The sequence below is a fragment of the Tursiops truncatus genome, chromosome 6 (assembly GCF_011762595.2).
Source record: "Tursiops truncatus isolate mTurTru1 chromosome 6, mTurTru1.mat.Y, whole genome shotgun sequence".
Taxonomy (NCBI): domain Eukaryota; kingdom Metazoa; phylum Chordata; class Mammalia; order Artiodactyla; family Delphinidae; genus Tursiops; species Tursiops truncatus.
Window position 1 is genome coordinate 65,706,074 of NC_047039.1, and position 14,966 is coordinate 65,721,039.

The window sequence follows — 14,966 nt, forward strand, 5'->3', positions numbered from 1 at the left end:
TTGCCAAAAAATGCTAACCATCATCTGAACCTTCAGTTAGCCATAGTGTTTTTGCTGGTGGAGGGTTTGAAATTTTGAGAGAATTCCCAAACTATGACACAGAGGCACAAAGCGAGCAAATGCTGTTGGGAAAATGGTACCGATAGATAGACTTGCTCGACACAGAGTTGCCACAAATCTTTAATTTGTAAAAAAAAAAAAGCGCAATATCTGCAAAGCACAATAAAGCGAAGTACAGTAAGACAGGGTGTGTCTTATATCAGCCTAAACAGAACAAGCCATGTCATCATGTTTGTTACTGAGCTATTTCTGCTGGATTTTATGTGCACCTAGCCTTTCTCTGCCTCCGTCCAGAAGAGGAAGGCCCTGTGTTTCTCACCCCGTGCAACTTGCTCATTGTCAAGCTGCACCTCTAATCTAAGTCCATGAGTGACATTGACTGAATTTGATTAGTGACCCACACATTTGCACATTTCCTGGCTTTAGACCTTTACTTCCCCTGGTTTCTTCTCTCAGAGCAGAACAGATGGCCAGCGTTCAGACTGCCCAGAGAGACAGCAGTGGGGACAGGGCAGACTTCTGGAGGATGCGCGGCCAGAGGTCGGGCGTGAAGAAGAACCTACGGAAGAGTCGGGAAGACCTGACGGCCGTTGTGTCAGTCAGCACCAAGTTCCCGGCTTACGAAAGGGTTTTGCTTCGAGAAGGTGTGGAAGCCAAGTGGGCCAGGAAATAATCCGACTGGGCTCAGAGCCTGTTTTTCTTTGTTTTTTAACTTTAATTATCACATTCCAACTTATCTGTATCCATTAGGCCAAGCCAGCTTACAGATTGGAATCATGTTTAAACATGAAATAAGACTTACAAAAAAGTGAGCTGTGCCAACTCGTAGTTCTACAATCTCAGTTATTTATTTTTTTAATACTACCATTCAGAAGTTTTTATATATTCTGTAGAGCAAAGCTTATCTTTAGTAATAGTGGGAGGAGTGAACTATAATAAAAGAGGGAGCTCTTTTATTTTTCAGAAAAGAGCTAGTCTGAATTGGAGGTGGGAGAACACACAATTTCTTTCATTTAGTTGTGTTATCAATATATAAAATACTTTTGCTTCTTAACAGCTAAGGACATGTAGATATCTTCATGGCTTTTTTTTAAACTGAAGTGTAGTTGCTGTACAATATTATATGTTACAGGTGTACCATATAGTGATTCATAATTTTTAAAGGTTATACTTCATTTGTAGTTACTATAAGATATTGGCTATATTCCTCATGTTGTACAATATATCCTTCTAGCTTATTTTATACCTAATTTCATGGCTTTTCTTATCTCATTTCAGCTGGTTTCAAGAGACCTGTGGTCTTATTTGGCCCCATAGCAGATATAGCCCTGGAGAAGTTGGCAAATGAGTTGCCTGACCTGTTCCAAACTGCTAGTAAGTCTGTCAGTGATTTTTTTTTCTCCACCAATTTTTATTTTGAAAGATATCTAACATACGGAAAAAATAATTAACACCCACATACCCTTCATCTGGGGTCACTGTCAACAGGTAACGTTTTGCCATCTACACTCTTTCCCCCATAGACACACACATGCATACACACAGGTACACACACAAATTTTTATAATTTCTGCTGCACTGTTTGAAAGTTTAAGTTGCAGGCATTATAACAGTTCCTACCTCTGTGAATCTCCTAATTCTCCTCCTATACAACCACAATATCATTATCACAGCCAAGAAATTTAACACTGATACAATAATTTTATGTAGTATATAGTCCTTTATTCAAATTTTCTTCATTTATCCCAACTATGTCTTTCATAGCTTGTTGCTACTGTTTTTTTTAAATTCAGAACGCAACCAAGGAGCATGCAGTGCATTTGATTTTTATGTCTTTCTGATCTCCTCCTTTTTCTAAATTAGTTTGTAATGTGATATTTTGAACAGTCCAAGCCATTTGTCTCATAGGATGTTCCCTGTTGGCCTGGCCTGTTTCCCCTGGTTAGATTTTGGTTAAACAGGTAGTGTGGGTCCTTCCCATTGCCTCTCATTAGGAGACAGCGAATGTTAGCTGTCCCATCCTTGCTGATGCTAGGTTGGTGTACTTGGTTGTTACTGGTTTCGAAAATTTTATTCAGTCCCTCCCCCCCCCTTTTTCTTTTTTTGCTTTTGCAGAAACGGAACCAAGAGACGCGGGATCTGAGAAATCCTCCGGGGTGGTGCGGTTAAATACCGTGAGGCAAATTATTGAACAGGTGAGGAAATTCACCAGAAGGCCATGCTGTCAGAAAGAATTGGGTCATGGATTGCTGCAGTCTTTTCAAGAATAGAATCTATATTTTTAATAATTATTAACTGTTAATGATAAAAGCTGACTATAAACATAAGCTGTTTCAGTATGTGGAAACCAGATGATGTTCTGTGGCACTGATGTGTTGGTTCTCTCTGAGTTCTAAGCATTATACCAAATAACCTGTTAATTCATTTTCTCAGAAGTTCTCATAGATTGGTAATATTAAAGTGGAGGGTAACATTTTCTGCTTTTTGATTTAAATTGGTACATTTTATCTGATGCAGCCTTTACTTATCAATACAAACTCGTTGATGCTATGTGGCTTTACATATTCACTCACATACCCATTTATGTAACTTTTTCCCATTTCTAACAGGAAAAGCATGCGCTCCTGGATGTGACTCCTAAAGCCGTGGACCTGTTGAATTATACTCAGTGGTTCCCGATTGTGATTTTTTTCAACCCAGACTCTAGACAAGGTGTCAAAACCATGAGACAGAGGTTGAATCCGTCATCCAACAAAAGTTCTCGGAAGTTATTCGACCAAGCCAACAAGCTTAAAAAAACTTGTGCACATCTTTTCACAGGTAAGTGAAATGCAGAATGTAGCCTCTTTGCTCAAAAGTGAGAAATAGAGAGTTGTAGAATGGAAGGAATAGGAAAATAATCAGAATGGAGATTAGTAATCTGAAATTCTATCCATGACTCCTTGAAAAGTCGCTAATCCTATAAAGTGAGTATACTAGACTCCTGGCGTTTGTACATTTAGCTTTGTAATTTTGACTATTTGAAAATGATCATAAAGATCCATAATACACAATACCTGGTCATTTTGATGAGGCTCAAATTTTGGGGTGGGACTACGAAGCTAGTGATTAAGCCTGGTGTAGCACCGAGTACCCATATCTGTTATGGGTTGTGTCATGGTTCTCTGCTTACCATCCATGCATGTGCTGACTTACAAGGTGATCAGAACTTGGTTTCATTATTTTAAAATGTCCTTGAAATAGAAACTTGAACACTCTGGATATTAGATGATATTAAGGATTTATTACTCCTATTTTTAAGGTGAAAATGATATTGTGGTTATGGGTTTTTTTAAGAGTTCTTATTTTTTACGCATATATGCTAAATAAAATATTTTTGGATGACCTAATATCATGTCTGGGATTTGCTTAAATAATCTTAAGTGAGACTATAGGCCAGACTGGCCAAGAGTTGATAGTTGTTGGGTGACGTGTACATGGGAGTTTGTTAAACTGTTCTCTTCACTTTTGTGTATGTCTACAATTTTCCATAATAGAATTGTTAAAAATATTTATTTATTTGGTTGCACTGGGTCTTAGTTGCGGCTCATGGGCTCCTTAGTTGCAGCTTCAAGCCTCCTTAGTTGCGGCACATGGGCTCTTTGGTTGCAGCAGGTGGGCTCCTTAGTTGTGGCACATGGGCTCCTTAGTTGTGGCATGCATGTGGGATCTAGTTCCCTGACGAGGGATCAAAACCGGGCCCCCTGCATTGGGAGTGCGGAGTCTTATGCACTGTGCCACCAGGGAAGTCCCATAGAATATTTTTTAAAGTTCCTGAAATGAAGACCTACTGCCTACTGCTACTGTTATTCATGAAAATAAAATGATTTAAGAATGTGACCTGTTTTAGTAACTGAATACGTGCACTATCTATGAAAATGACTAGTTCTGTGAATGTGGTATAATTAAGGGTCTAACAGGGTGGCATGAAGTTTTTGGTCATGTAGTTTTGTGGGAGCAACATGAGGAGACTGTGTGGATGTAATTAATATCCTTACGATAATGATAGCTCTTTTGAGTTCAGTGCCAGTCATCACCAACCTGTGTCATTTTTAGCTTATCTGACACTGGGAAGGGGAGGGGAGGGGGTGAATGATTGATGAATGTCCACATTAGACCCTATTTTACTCTTACTGGCTTTTCTTGTTAAAGAGTGAGATGCACTCCTTACCACTATGGTGAAGTGCTCTAACTAAGAGGTAGGTAATCTAGCCAAATGCAAAGAAGGGAATGGTGTGTCATAAACTGGGTTTTTGTGAATGTAGCGTCTTAAGAGCTTGTGCTTTTGGTATGTTCATATATAATCTTTCCTCTGTTGTTTTTACTACTACTACTATAATTATTATTATCATCATTACTATTTTTATTATAGCTATGGCTAACAGTGGTACAGACTTTCATGTGTACTGTCTTATTAGGCCATAGGAAAGGCCAGGTGATTTCCACAAGGTCACACATTAGTGTATGGCTAAGCCCAGACTGACACTGTAGTGTCTCTGACTGTGGGTCCAATATTCTACATACTTTACAGCACAGACGTATTATCCTAATGCTGAAAGGGGTCATATAGTGCTGTTTCTCCATTTAATAGATAATTTGCCCATTGAACTGAGATCCATATGATTGCGACTAAGCTAATCAGGAAGTAGAAGGTTTGGGGATAACTAAAGTTGGAGGCTGTGACTCTGTGAGTGTCCAATTTCATCTAGAACTTGGAGGTGATCCACTGTCAGCATAGGTTGCCAACCTTCGGTATGGAATTATTTGGTCATCAGGATGGATGGAGCAGGGTGCCAGGTAACTTATCAAAAGGCCCCAGTTGTCTGTGAGATGGCCTTTCGCAGCAATCTTCCAGACTTCTAAGTTTAACTCTTGAGAGCTGTGTGAATGGCCCCACTGAGCGCTTTCTATGCCTCGTGTCTCACTCAGCCTGGCCAGGCTATGATTTGATTGTGTGCACCATGGCCAAAATCCAAGGTTTTTTTATTATTTTAAATTTATGTCATTTTAATGAATTAATAATTGGGAACGATAGAGCTACTATGATGAACAGTAATTCAAAATCAAGGCTTATGTTGCAGGTGGTCTCACCAGGCTCAATATCCTTCTTTTTTCCTTGTTGCACAGTAACAAGAAAATCTTGTTTCCCGCAGGTGATTATTTAATTATGACTGTCTGAAAATGGCTCTTCTTGAAGTTACTGTGTAGTAAACGTGATTGAGTAGAAGAACTAAAGATTTGTAAACTGTTAGTGTGTTGGTAAATTGTTAGTATTTCAGATATAGGACAAATCAGGGCTTAGTATGATAATAATAGTGCGTGGTTACAGGAAAAGCTAACATTGCTAGTGCTTGTTGATTTACATTTTTTGTACTGTTATACTTATTGTTATGTCTTGGTCATTTTTGAAAGTTATAATTTATTTTATAAATTATTTGGTCTTTTGTTTTTTTACATATGTCCATTACTATTTTTACAATATAATAAATGCCTTTTACCTAAAAACTAAAAAAAATAAAATGGCTCTTCTTGCAAACTCAAGATACTTTTTAATTAAGTGGAGATGACCAGGGAAATTTCATTCTGAGATTTGCCCCAAAGCAAATTAACTTGTCAATGTAAATTAAAATATTAGGCTGCCCAACCCTCCCCCCTCATTTAAAAAAATTTATTTTAGAATACATTTGCATGCATATGTTGCAAAAATTATTTTTTAAAACCTGAATTTTAAGTTACATGCTTTCTTGGAATTCCTGAAGCACTCAGTTCATGGTTTAAATACCACGGAAATGGAATTATGGACTTAGAGACCCACACAGGGCCACCCTTTGTATGAAACTGTGGGATTTTTAAAGTACCAAAGGATAGCACTTTTATCAGTTTTCTAAGATTTCATTAATGTGAAATTTGTATAATTCAGTCCTGAGATTTTGGAAATGCTAAACAAATGCTATTAGTGATACTATTTTACGCTTTTTAAAAATCTTTATAGGGCTTCCCTGGTGGTGCAGTGGCTGAGAGTCTGCCTGCCGATGCAGGGGACGTGAGTTCGTGCCCCGGTCCGGGAAGATCCCACATGCTGCGGAGCGGCTGGGCCCATGAGCCATGGCCGCTGAGCCTGCGCATCCGGAGCCTGTGCTCCGCAACGGGAGAGGCCACAAGAGTGAGAGTCCCACGTACCGCAAAAAAAAAAAAAAAAGTCTTTATAAACGTTACATATTGTAAAAGAAATTTTCTATGCCATAATATAGTGTTTGAGAAAGCCTGGGGAGAGGAGTGAATCATGTACTAGTCAAAAGTACCCAAACCGCAGGAGGCAGTTCTTGGTTTCCCAAGGACACGTAGGGTCTTGTGAGGGCCACAGGAAGCAGATGGAAGTTGCCACACTCCCTGGCCGGGCACTTCAGTTGATGCTTGTCCATTTAGAGAGGGTCCCTGCCACATGAATAGCTTTACTGAAATTTAATTTATATATGCTATAATTCGCCTACTTAAACTGTACAGTTTAGTAGTTTTTAGTATATTCAAAGATGTATAGCCCTCAGCACCATCAATTTTAGAACTTTTCCATCACCCAGAAGAGAAACTTCATACCTATTACAGTCACTCCCGATTTCTCCCCAGCCCTCCAGCCTCACATGTCACCTTTTGCTGTTGTTCTCGGTGCTCCCCAACCTCCTTGGGTAGAGAAGGAGAAGAAGCACCGAGCGCACTTGTGCGGGGGCTGGGAAGGGATGCCCCTAGAATCCCAGGACTCCCACCCGCGAGGGAGGCTGAGTGAAGCTCCTTTCAATATTTCACTTTCTGGCGTTCTATCCAAGGGAACATGGGTCTAGTCCAGAGGTTGGGAACAACAGGAATTAACCAGTATTGCTTGTAGTCAAAGAATCTGAAAAAGTTAAGGAGCAGAAGCCAATAGTAAACCAAAGGAACTTGATTTCAAGTGAAGGGAAGCATCATAGCTGTGCACCCACCTGTTAAAGAGAGGTCAAGTGCATGAGTTGGATGTTACCAACTTAGTCGGAAATTACATTTTTATGGGGCTTAGGAAATTAGTTACTGTAAAGCTCTTTTTTTTTTTCATATACTTGCCTCAATGTGGGTTCAATAAGAGGTTTCTGACTTTTTTCATTTTATCAGGGGGCATGAACATATTTTCTGCATTTCACAAATGCCCCTTTTTTTTAGCGGTACGCGGGCCTCTCACTGTTGTGGCCTCTCCTGTTGCGGAGCACAGACTCCGGACGTGCAGGCTCAGCAGCCATGGCTCACGGGCCCAGCCTCTCCACGGCATGTGGGATCTTCCTGGACCGGTGCACGAACCCGCGTCCCCTGCATCGGCAGGTGGACGCTCAACCACTGCGCCACCAGGGAAGCCCCACAAATGCCCCTTTTAACTTTAGGTTTTCCTCATGATAAATACAAACTGTACTCATCTCAGACAGCTCCAACATAAAGCTTTAAAAGGCAGCTGAATGTTCTCACTTAGTGCAAATCACCCATTTTGTCTATATGCCTGATCTCACTTCTGTTACCAAGAGGACAATAATCTTTTTAAAATACCATGATAAGGATACAGAAGTCCAAGGAATCAAGGTTAATTTTCCTTGAGTTGTCCAAGGTATCGGTTTATTCTAATGCTGTAAATAATTAATAACCAAGGAAACTGTAAGCTCATTCAGGATTTTCCAAGGTCAGTGTTAGGACTCTTTAAATGAAAGAATGCTATACGTTACTAGGAGGAAAACCTGAAGCATAATTGCTTACGAAATTTGCTTACTGGTTCTTTGTGGCTCTTTACCAAGAATTATGCAGACTTCAGGATAGGTGGGACAGGCTGCCAAAGAACTTTTATCAACAAGTTCCCATTTTCTTTTGGGTGCCACATAATGCAATACCCCTTAATTACAGGCCATGGTGTGATATAGTTTTTAAAAATCCTAATTTACCTTCAGTTTGTTCATTTTAGGCCAAATTTTTTTTTTTTTTTTTTTTTTTTTTTTTTTTTTTTTTTGCGGTACGCGGGCCTCTCACTGCTGTGGCCTCTCCCATTGTGGAGCACAGGCTCCGGATGCGCAGGGTCAGCGGCCATGGCTCACGGGCCCAGCCGCTCCGCGGCATGTGGGATCTTCCCGGACCGGGGCACGAACCCGTGTCCCCTGCATCGGCAGGCGGGCTCTCAACCACTGTGCCACCAGGGAAGCCCTAGGCCCAATTTTGATTATCTGGTTTACCCTAGGTCCATGAATACATATTGCTGAAGAACAATCACATGTGTTTTACTTGGTTGGTATTTTATACCGGTGCTCTAAATTCATGTTTGTCATGCCGTGGCCAAGACCATAGACTCTAAAAGCAAACTTCTGAGTTTGTATCGAGGCTTTTCCACTGGCTTGGTGCGAGGCCTTGGGCTAGTTACTTTCACTACTGTGCTTCAGTTTCTCACCTGTAAAACAGGGATAATAGCAATACCCGCCTTGTGAGGTTTGTTAAAGCATGAAATGAGCTAATCCATGTAAGGTATTTGGAAAACTACTTGGTCAATCATAGTAAGTGCCATTACATAAGATATACTTTGTTCTGAATAGAAAATGTATGTTCTGTAAATACACACCTGTACAGTTTGGTTAATCTATGTCTATATTCTAAAATGTTTAATCCTATCAAAATGATATTCATTTAAATGTTATCTTTAGTTTTTTATTGGAGATAACATGTACCTTGGTATATGTTTTTCTCACTTATAATGTTCCTGTCTATGTATTGCTCTTTAAAACACAGCATATTTATATTTGGTTCAGATGTGTTATCTTTGCCCCTGAAAACACACTGTTTAAAAACACATTTGGGAAAAAAAAAAAAAAAAAAACACATTTGGGAGTTTCCTGGTAGTCTAGTGGTTAGTATTTGGCGCTTTCACTGCCATGGCCTGGCTTCAGTCCCTGGTTGGGGAACTGAGATCCCACAAGCTGTATGGCGAGGTCAAAATGAAAACAACAAATTTTTTTAAGGTAGCTTTTCTGAAAAATAGACATTCTTTAAAGAAATTAATCCATTTTTAGCTTTATAACATCCACCTATAATGTAAACTCCAACGGCCAGTTGGTAATAGGTTTTTTTTTTAATATAAATTTATTTATTTTTATTTTTGGCTGTGTTGTGTCTTCGTTGCTGTGCACAGGCTTTCTCTAGTTGTGGTGCGCGGGGGCTACTCATCGTTGCGGTGCGCGGGCTTCTCATTGCAGTGGCTTCTCTTGTTGTGGAGCATGGGCTCTAGGTGCGCGGGCTCAGCAGCTGTGGCACGTGGGCTCAGTAGTTGTGGCTCGTAGGCTCTAGAGCGCAGGCTCAGTAGTTGTGGCGCAAGGGCTTAGCTGCTCCGCGGCATGTGGTATCTTCCTGGACTAGGGCTCGAACCCGTGTCCCCCTGCATTGGCAGGACGATTCTTAACCACTGCGCCACCAGGGAAGCCCCAAGATGGTAATGGTTTTAATTACATTCGACTAAAGGGATTTAGTGTTCAAATATTTGTAAACACTTTCTCTTTCATCTGCCAGAATTTTAACTTAAATATGAAAGTTAGGATAAATTATGTCCAATGGGATTTCTAATAAAAATTTCTCTGAAAAAAAAAATTTCTCTGGAAATTGAGGCACACCTTTTGGTTTGCATTTCTATAGCTACAATCAACCTAAATTCAGCCAACGATAGCTGGTTTGGCAGCCTGAAGGACACGATTCAGCATCAGCAAGGAGAAGCAGTTTGGGTCTCCGAAGGAAAGGTATGTGGCACAGATACTCTGCTATGAGGTGAGAGTCCGCGTTCTGAGTTTTTTCTCCAGAGGGTAGTGAATGTAGTAAAACCATGCCCATTTCAAGTGATCCCAACATGTGCATCAGTAGTTCGAAAATTTATAAATTCTCTGAAAAAGTAATAAAATGAAGGGACGTTTACAAGAAAAGCAGAATGGGATATATGCAGCCCTACATTCACTTCCCTTTTGCTTTTAACGTAGTAACTAGTGTTTTGTTCCAAGCACACTAATCAGAGCTTACAAGACCTTGTGTTGAGCTCCACAGCTTATTATGAAGGACTTGGGAAACTCAGAGTGGAGAGGTGAGGTTGAGCTATGTGGAGAACACGGTTAAAAATTAATAGAAAGAAGAAAAGCTAATGGAGTTTGAATCATTGGCTTAGAAAGAAGTCTGGCAGAGAATGTGTCCTAGGGATTTGAGTAGATGATGGGAGAGCATTGGGTCCTTGTATAGGCGCCTAACCTTGGCTCGCGTCTCATCTGTGGAGGCAGTTTACACGCAGCCCTACTTCAGGGAGGAAGCAAAGAAACTATAGAATTCCCTGTGGTGCTAGGAGCCTTTGGTGCTGGTATTCTGTGGTCCAGCTGAATTGAGGTAGTTTGTGAGACGTTCGAGGTACGATGTTTGTTGCAGAAGTGCCTCCATTACCGATTAGATGGTTGAGCCTAGTCTTGCCCTTTAGGAACTGCGTGTTTAGTCAGAGTATCTAGTAGCATCTACTGAGTGCTTATACCCACTGTGGCTTTATGCTAGCCTCTGTGGTGAGAACACGTTGAACGGGACATAGCTTCTGCCCTCAAGGATTTGAGAATCTCATGGATGAGCGGCGAGGTGTGCAGCTCAAGGCAGCGTGCACTATTGGTAGGAGACAAATACAACAGAGACAGCTGGAGGAGAGCCAAATTCTGGAAGAAAGTGCAACAGTCTGAGGAAGCCTGGCTCAGTAGTGGTATATAGGACGGATGGTGGCAAGGAGAGATAGGGCGGAGGGTTTCTAGTCTGAGTCTCTCTGCACAAAAATTAACCTAGTAATTTAAAGCCAAGTGATTCCAGGAGGATAAAGGTGACTTCCCTTTCTAGAACAAGCCAAGGTTTCAGGCACTTGGCTGTGCCCTTGGGAATTTTCTTGAGTCCTCACTCCCAGGAGCCATGTCAGATCCCACTGACCCTCCAAAACAAATTCCTCTAGATGGAAGGGATGGATGATGACCCCGAAGACCGCATGTCCTACTTAACCGCCATGGGCGCGGACTATCTGAGTTGCGACAGCCGCCTCATCAGTGACTTTGAAGACACCGACGGCGAAGGAGGTGCCTACACTGACAATGAGCTGGATGAGCCAGCTGAGGAGCCGCTGGTGTCTTCCATCACCCGCTCCTCGGAGCCGGTGCAGCACGAGGAGGTGAGGCGAGGAGGCCATGGGCTGCCCGGCCCTGGGCAGGAAAAGGAGGTTCTGGCGTTTCACTTGAATTCCTCCGGCCAGCTGTTTATTCAGGGTGCTGTGGCAGGTATTCCTAAGGGTTGGAGTGGATGATGTCTAGGGAGCCTCTCATTCCAAGCCAGTGCCTGTATGATTGTGGATGTGGTCCATGGGGGAGTGGGACAGGAACTAAGCGCCGGGAGAGGTTGAGTGATCAGCATTGATCACACAGATGCTGTCGGGCATGACGTCATGATATCGGGCCAGCTGTCCAAATTACAAGTGGGACATTATTTTTAAATACAGTATTGTTATATTTACTTGTAACCTTTGATTAGGTCTCTCTCTGTACTCTTAGGTATCCGTGCTTTTTCTTCTCCACCCTACCTTTAACCTTTTTAATCTTGCAAAAACTCCTGTTTCCCCATCAGTTTCCTTCTCTCTTGTATTTCAATTTTTTAATTGAGTTCGCTGATTAATGATATGTCTGATCTCATGTACTATGCATCCACTGACCAGCGAATAGACAGCTTCTGTGATCCTAGGAATCACATGGCCAGCACTAAGGATCAGAGCGATTATTAGTTACACCTCAGAGAACATTGGGATAATTACCTTTGTAGACAAGACGCTTCATATATTTGGATAATTATTACTGTGGACTTCTCTTTAGCAGTTTAGCTCATTTCAATGAATGGTTTTATTCTTTACGAAGTATAAGTACCAAAAATACAAGTTGAAAGGAGGAGCAACTCACCATGACAAATTAGTATATACTGCTGGACAAGTGGTAAAGAATAAATTAACTCATGAATGTCTGCAGATACAGTTGAGCTAATGCTTTAAAACGTTAACAGCTGTTAGTGACAAAAGAAATTTTAGACTTTAGGAAGACCTTTTGTTTTCATACTTTAAAGGGAGAGATGCAGCTAGTTTTGGAAAAATGTATCTTAAGCACTTGCTAATGGGAGAATATGCCTGGTACCTGCCTTTTTAGTAAAGAAGCACTGGGTCAGTAGCTCAACTTATGCAAGTTATGAACCTTAACGTCTGAATTCCCACAAGTTTGAAGAACTCCAGCAAAGCAGACCAGTGCTCTCTTCTTTCTGCTGGGATGTTCTTGTTATGAATGAACCTTTATGTCTTGTAGAGCATAAGGAAACCTAGCCCAGAGCCAGGAGCTCAGATGAGGAGGGCTGCTAGCAGAGATCAACTTAGGGACAATAGCCCGCCCCCGGCATTCAAGCCAGAGCCGCCCCAGGTACGTGGCTGGGAAGCCCAGGATGGGAAGGAGAAGGAAGCGTATGCCCCTGGAGCTCCTCGCATAGCCAGGGAGGAGCACGCACAATCATATGGTATTGGATTATGTTTTTGACTTACCAGGTTCTCTATTAGAGCCTATCTTTTGGCCTTTTGGATGAAACCAAAAATTAGGAAAAGGTGAAATAGTAGAATGGAAAGGCAGTTTTAGAAGAACATATAATTTTAGGACTATTAGTGTTTGTTTCCTTTTGTTTTGGTTTATTTGTTTATTTATGTAGAAAGAATAAAAGTTTGATAAATACTGCATGCCCAGAATCACCTGTCTTAGAATCTGTTTTTCTTCTTCTGTCCAATTAAATTTTTCTGCCCATGATCTGATTTAGATGCACCTGAAAAATCCTTCCTGGTGACGTGCTAAAGAAAACAATCACCACCATTGTTGACAATGCGTCTCATTAGGAGGACCATTTAATTTATTTTTTAAATAAACCATTGTCCAGAACAGAATCGGTGCGAGGACACATGGGCGTATGTCGTACGATGGTTTACCCCTCTCTGAATCAAAGCTATGACTCTAGGCTTTTCCTTATAACCCAATAAAATTTCTCTCTCTAACTCAATACTTTAGATAAGAAGAAAGTAATAATTGATTGGGCTTTCAGAAGTAATTGGTGACCTCCTAAAATAGAACAGTGAAAACTGACAAGCAGGCCTAGGATGGAAGTATGAAGAAAAAGTGGCCATCAGCGTGATATGCTCCCTCTCTACTCCCCACCCCAGTCTCTTGCACCTCTGGCTGGACCTCCGGGCCGGGCACGCACCCTCTGCGTGGTGTGAGCTCGGGAGCCACTATTCCATCCTGAAGCCTGACTTGTTCTGAGGTCTTCTCCAAAATTCTGATCTCCTCTAGTACAAAGTTAGGTCTGATCCACCTCTAGCACTTGCGGGCCTCCTAGCACGTCCCCAGCACCCTCTTGCTTTCCTGAGCACTTAATTCTCTTCTGTAGGGAGTGAGGTAGGGCTCCGGATGCCAGATCAGTGGCCGTGTGCCTTGCCGTATTTGATTCCTTGTCGGAATGGAATTTGTTGACCACCTTTGGAAACTGATCAGGAAATGGAGTGTATTAAATCACTAATAGAGATTTGAAAATAAACCGAAAGCTCACGGTTAAAACTATGTCATTGCTCTCTGCAGGCCAAAACCCAAAACAAAGAAGAATCCTTTGACTTCTCTAGATCCTATGAATACAAGTCAAACCCCTCAGCTGTTGCCGGTAATGAAATCCCCGGGACATCTACCAAAGGATGTCCACCTCCTATTGCAGCAAAACCTGCCTTTGGACGGCCTATACTGAAGCCGTCCACTCCCGTCCCTCCCCCAGAGAGTGAGGAGGTGGGAGAAAGCAGTGAGGAGCAGGACAGCGCCCCCAAGTCTGTCCTGGGCAAAGTAAAAATATTTGAGAAGATGGATCACAAGGCGAGATTACAGAGAATGCAAGAGCTCCAAGAAGCGCAGAATGCAAGGGTAATTCTTTTTCAACCACTAGGTCATCTTAGCGTGTCATCAGTAAGAATTTTAAAGAAGTTTCATTGCAGTATAATGATTTGCAGTCCTTTTGCCCCTGCGACAAACATGAAAGGATGTTCACACGCGTGATACAAAGGCACATTCTGTATGTGTGTCATTTCCAGGTGGCCAGCTATCAGCGCATCCCTTTTTCTTCCAGTCAAGAAAACCTAACATTGTAGGTGAATAGGATTCTGCCCTTCATACTTCAGAACTTTTTATCAGGTTCTAGAATGGGGAAGTGTGACAAGAGAGAATTAATGGCCTCTTTGAAATTGTTTTTTGTTAAAACAGTTGATAACTGAGTTTTAATTTGCTCCCAGATTTGCCATAGAAACTCTGCACACCTTGGGTGCTAAAATTGAAAGGCCCGTAGATTGTCCTTTTTGATACTGTTTGAATTTTTGTGCCGTGTGCACAAAAGCCTTTCAGAAGCCAGAGAAGAATTTAAGCATATTCTGCCCAGTGGTTATGGGAGTTTTTTTCATTTAAGTTTGTCACAACAATGGCAGTGCTTCTGAGCCTTTTTCTGATTTTCTTTTTTGTTTTTTTGGTGGCGGGGGCAGGAGAAGGAAGGATTTATTACTCACCGTAAGTAAGGAGAACACTGGGGATCTTTTCCCAAAGTAGCGTCTCCCGAACTGCAAAACTGGGGAGGTTTTAAACTAAGGGTACGTGCATATTCATCAGGGGGCTTGAGTAGAGAATTCAGCATAGAATTGGGGCAGAGCTTGACAGAGTCCAAGCTTTAGCTGATTGAAGTCAGGAGGGTCAACGTCATCGTTCCATCCTCCACCTGGCTGG

General features: G+C 41.7%; 1 protein-coding gene across 3 annotated transcripts in view; it reads left to right on the top strand.

Annotated features, from left to right (window-relative positions):
- The window catches only part of TJP2 (tight junction protein 2), a 140,522-nt gene that overhangs the window by 122,320 nt on the left and 3,236 nt on the right, over positions 1-14,966 (top strand). For 2 of the 3 annotated variants that reach the window (XM_019934735.3, XM_019934731.3), the window contains exons 15-22: positions 517-704; positions 1,339-1,434; positions 2,176-2,255; positions 2,670-2,880; positions 9,778-9,878; positions 11,102-11,314; positions 12,483-12,593; positions 13,791-14,120. In XM_019934735.3, the coding sequence (XP_019790294.1) occupies positions 517-704; positions 1,339-1,434; positions 2,176-2,255; positions 2,670-2,880; positions 9,778-9,878; positions 11,102-11,314; positions 12,483-12,593; positions 13,791-14,120 (1,330 nt within the window). The remainder of the gene's footprint in view (positions 1-516; positions 705-1,338; positions 1,435-2,175; positions 2,256-2,669; positions 2,881-9,777; positions 9,879-11,101; positions 11,315-12,482; positions 12,594-13,790; positions 14,121-14,966) is intronic. The other variant, XM_019934733.3, reaches the window with a different exon arrangement.